This window comes from Arachis duranensis, chromosome 10, assembly GCF_000817695.3.
Source record: "Arachis duranensis cultivar V14167 chromosome 10, aradu.V14167.gnm2.J7QH, whole genome shotgun sequence".
NCBI lineage: Eukaryota > Viridiplantae > Streptophyta > Magnoliopsida > Fabales > Fabaceae > Arachis > Arachis duranensis.
Genome location: NC_029781.3, coordinates 68216309 through 68220437, shown reverse-complemented (window position 1 = coordinate 68220437; position 4129 = coordinate 68216309). Strand labels below are relative to the sequence as shown.

At 38.3% G+C, this 4129-nt stretch overlaps 1 protein-coding gene across 1 annotated transcript; it reads left to right on the top strand.

The window, feature by feature from the left end:
• The first annotated feature begins 1518 nt into the window (after positions 1-1518).
• LOC107470107 (protein NETWORKED 4B) lies at positions 1519-4129 on the top strand. The gene is made up of 2 exons (XM_016089482.3): positions 1519-1764; positions 2362-4129. The coding sequence occupies exon 2, from the start codon at positions 2395-2397 to the stop codon at positions 3952-3954; it is 1560 nt and encodes a 519-aa protein (XP_015944968.1). The 5' UTR covers positions 1519-1764; positions 2362-2394; the 3' UTR covers positions 3955-4129.

The window sequence follows — 4129 nt, the reverse complement described above, 5'->3', positions numbered from 1 at the left end:
ATTCAATCTAGATGTTTATTTTTCCTGCAAACAAGATTTTTATTTTTCATGCAAATGGCATGTTTGTTCTTAATGCTAATCATATTTGGAAAAAGGAGAAGAAGAAGAGGAAGAAGAGGAGGAGGAGAACCACGACGGTGGAAGGAGCATGGCGACATGACAATGCTCCTCGCCGCCAAAGAATCGTGAGGTAGCAGCAGCGGCGCCCGTGGAACGCAAGATAACCGCAGTGGCGCATGGAGAACGCGCGTCGCGGCCGCGACAACCTGGATGACGGCGATGAGTAGAGTTGGTGGTCGACGCAGCGATAGCATCAAGAACTCGGTGGTGACGATAATGACCGTTGAGGGAGAGATCGACGTCGGTGAGAGGGCTGGTGGGGTGCAAAACGAAGGTCCTGAGAGGGGTTGGAAGAAAAGCTGGTGCAGCAGTGAGGGGCTGACGGTGTTCTTCTGCGTCTAAGTGTCTATCTCCGGCGACAATGGTGAGATATGGTCGTGGACCTGAGAGGGACTAGCGCGGACGTTGGAATTGTGGTTATGGTGGGATTAGAAGTAACTGTACGTAGTGTGAATGTGTTTAGGTGCTAATCCTAATTTTTCAAATTTTGAAATCTAATAATAATTATTTAATTAATTGAAATGCTAGATTTTAAAGTCAATTTTACCTTTTTTTAATCTTTGTTTACGTTGTTCACTATATACATTATTTTCCTATACTTTTTCATATTGGAACTCTAGCAAACGGCAAATTCTACATACATAGAGGATACTTGTTCTTAGGAGTGTTTTCGGATGGAATGAAATTCGCAAATCTGCGGTATTTATTTATATTCAATTTGTAATTTACGAATATGATCTGATTAGATTCGATTCGTACTCTAATTGGATCGGATATCGGATATCACATCTATATCTGCGAATCCGCACTAAATAATAAATAAATAATATATATTATATTTATGTTTTATTTTAATTAATAATTATTATTTATATATATTATATAATTTTATCTTTATTATTTAAAAAAAATTGGTTTAATAATATTTTAGGAGTAAACATATTTAAAAAAATGCAAACATAGACTTTATTAGAGTGAAAAATTATTTTATTGATAATTTAGTCAAACTTGTCAAATCATCTAACGGTTCTTAAATATCAACTTTACATGAAAACAATTGTACGTGAATAATGATTCAGTCATCCAGTAGCTTGACTAGTGACCGAGTTAACCGGTTCGACTAGTAATCTACCAGTTGAACTTGTGATCCAGTAATCCCGTAGTTTAACTGGTTCGATTACCAATTCGATTCTGATATCTATGTTTTGCAGTAAGACAAAAAGATGTAAAAAAAGAAATTAAATAATATAAAAAATTATACTTTATAAAAAAACTAGAAAAATTGAAATGATCTATTTCTGTCCGGAGAGAATTGAAATTTGAGGAGATGAAAGAGGCGGGATAACTGATTTGGTGATGGCCAGAAATTAGGGGGCCACGCGTCTTAAGTTGGTTGGCATTTTCCGTTTTGGCTCAGTGTGCGAGACTCTCTCTTCCTTCTCATTTCTAAACCCACTTGCTTTCTTATTTTTTCTCTGAACCCTTTTTCTTCCATTTTTCTTTCTTGTGCCGATCACTTCCCTAACCCTAAGTCATTCACATTCACATTCACATTCACAATTTAGTAATCGGTAGCACCAGTTCCTTACTCTCGTTTGTTTCCCTCAAATCCCAGTCTTTTCCATCGCTTCAATTTCCGCACAGGTTAGTCATCGCAAAATCATACATTTCTTCGGAGTGTTATTGTTGTTGTTGTTATACGCTTGTACAATTCATTTTGCGACGGATGAATCGTGATTTTCTGCTCTTGATTGGTTATTTACCCTCTGATTGGAGGTTCTTGACTTAAAGCTAACCTTACCTTCATCTCCAAAATTTGGAATTTGCTGTTGAACACACTGAGTCAGGACTGTACTGCAGTTTATGTTAATACTTCCATATTTAGCACACAATCTTTTCACAAAGATCATGGATTAATCAGGAAAACAATAAATTTGCATCTTTTTTCTTGGTTTTCTTTAATCTTGGTCAATGAGTTCTAGCTTTAGGCTCTGTAGTGACATGACATGAGAGGCGTGGAGATTCTAAATTTTCCAGATATGTTTCTCTTGCTATCTCTCTTTAGGGTGGACTTTATGCAAAGAGCTGGATTTGCAATCTGGGATTTTTATTTATTCATATTATTGATTTTTCTTTAAAAAAATAATGGTTTGAATCGCATAACATTTATCCTTGTTGATTCCTGATAATTGAATAAGAAATCTTAGTCCTTTGGGAAATTTGGTTTCCCTTCCCATGCAGGTTCCTGCCATAGATTTAGCCCCCAAAACTTAGATGGAAGGTTCTGATAATTCTGATTTAGATTTTAACCAAAAGGGTGTGGAGACGACACCGTATTATACACCAAATCAGAAACCAAGTTTACCAGAGTCTGGCCCTGAACCTGTCAATATCGACTTCTCGTCTCCAGACTCAGGTATTGATAGCTTTGGGGCTTCTATGAAGGAGGAGCCTGGATCATCTTCCTCGACATCCTCAGATTCGGAGACAGACTCTTTTAGTCTATCTGGAACTGACATCCATGACACACCTGCGAATACTGATGAAAAAGGGCTGCCTAAAGGTATTAAGATGCAAGAATTTCCTGATACTGATGCAGAGCAACACAGTCATAAACTTGGGGAGGATAAAACAGATAGCATTCTGATGGGACAGAATAGAAATTATGAAGAGTTGCTCAGCAAATTCAATAAAACTGAGGAAGAGCTTAAAGTTTCCAACTTAAAACTTTCACTCTCAGAACAGGAGATTCTCCAGTTGAAAGATGAGCTTGACAGTGTGCAGAAAGAATTAAAAGTGAAAGTGAATGATCTTGAATGTGAAAATGGACAGGTACTGGAGTTGCAAAAGCAAACAGCCGAATTGGAAACTCATGTTCCAGATTGTTGCAACAAGATTGCAAATTTGGTGGAACAGCTGGAGGCAGCAAAAGAACAGCTTAAGACGTCAAATGATGAACTTGTAAGGTTAAGAGAGGAACTCCAGAGTAGGTCATCTGACACGCATGAGTTGCAGGCACAGCTTGAAGTGGCAAAGGAAAACACAGCCACATTAGAATGCCAGCTTGGTTCTAGGAGAAAGCAGATTCTGCAGCTTGAGGGCAGAATTTCATGTTACAAAGCTAACGAAACAAAGCATGCACGTGCGATGCAAAAATTGAAGGATGAAATGCTTACTTCCAAGGCACAAATCACTTGGGAGAGAGATCAGATGCAAGCTAATATTCATAGTTTGTCAGCGATTCAAAAAGAGATGGGATCTACACTCCGGGAGTGCGAAGCTAGAGGCGATCTTTTGCAAAAGCAGTTGATACAATTTGAAACCGAAAAATTGAAAGAAGAAGAGCAGCATGCTACCGAAAAGATGGCTTTGCAGGGTGAAATCAGTTGTTTGAAGGAAGAGCTTGGTCAGAGAAGGCATGATGTAGAAGCTGTTAATATGGAATTTGACAAGCATAAGCAAAAGTATGACATGCTCACAACTGAAAGAGATGAAGCCAATGCCAAGATCGACAAACTTATGGCTGAGCTAAGCTTCCGGGACAATCAAATTACAGAAGGGGACAGAGAGTTATCCCAGCTACGTGCACAAAACGCAGAGTTGATTTCAGTATCGGAAACAAGAAAGAACCTAATTGATGAGTTGAAAATGAATGTGGAAGAGCTTGAAAAAGAGGTGACTATGCAGAAGGTTGTGATCTCAGATAGAGATGAAGAGAAGAGGGAGGCAATCCGGCAGCTATGCATTTCACTTGAGCACTATAGGAATGGATACAAAGAGCTTCTTCAAGCCTTTATAGGGTTCAGGCGTCATCATGCTGTTATAGCTTCCTAAGTAAGATGTGTCTCGTCTATTCAGTTTGGTGTTGTAGATCTTTTGGTATTATCAATTTTGCGTTTCTCTGTTATCAACAAAATATGAAAATTATATAGTACGGTCTTTCTTTTGTACTGCTGTTGAACTAGGATCGAACAGCTTAATTGGTAATTGATGCAGTCCTTTATGTTCA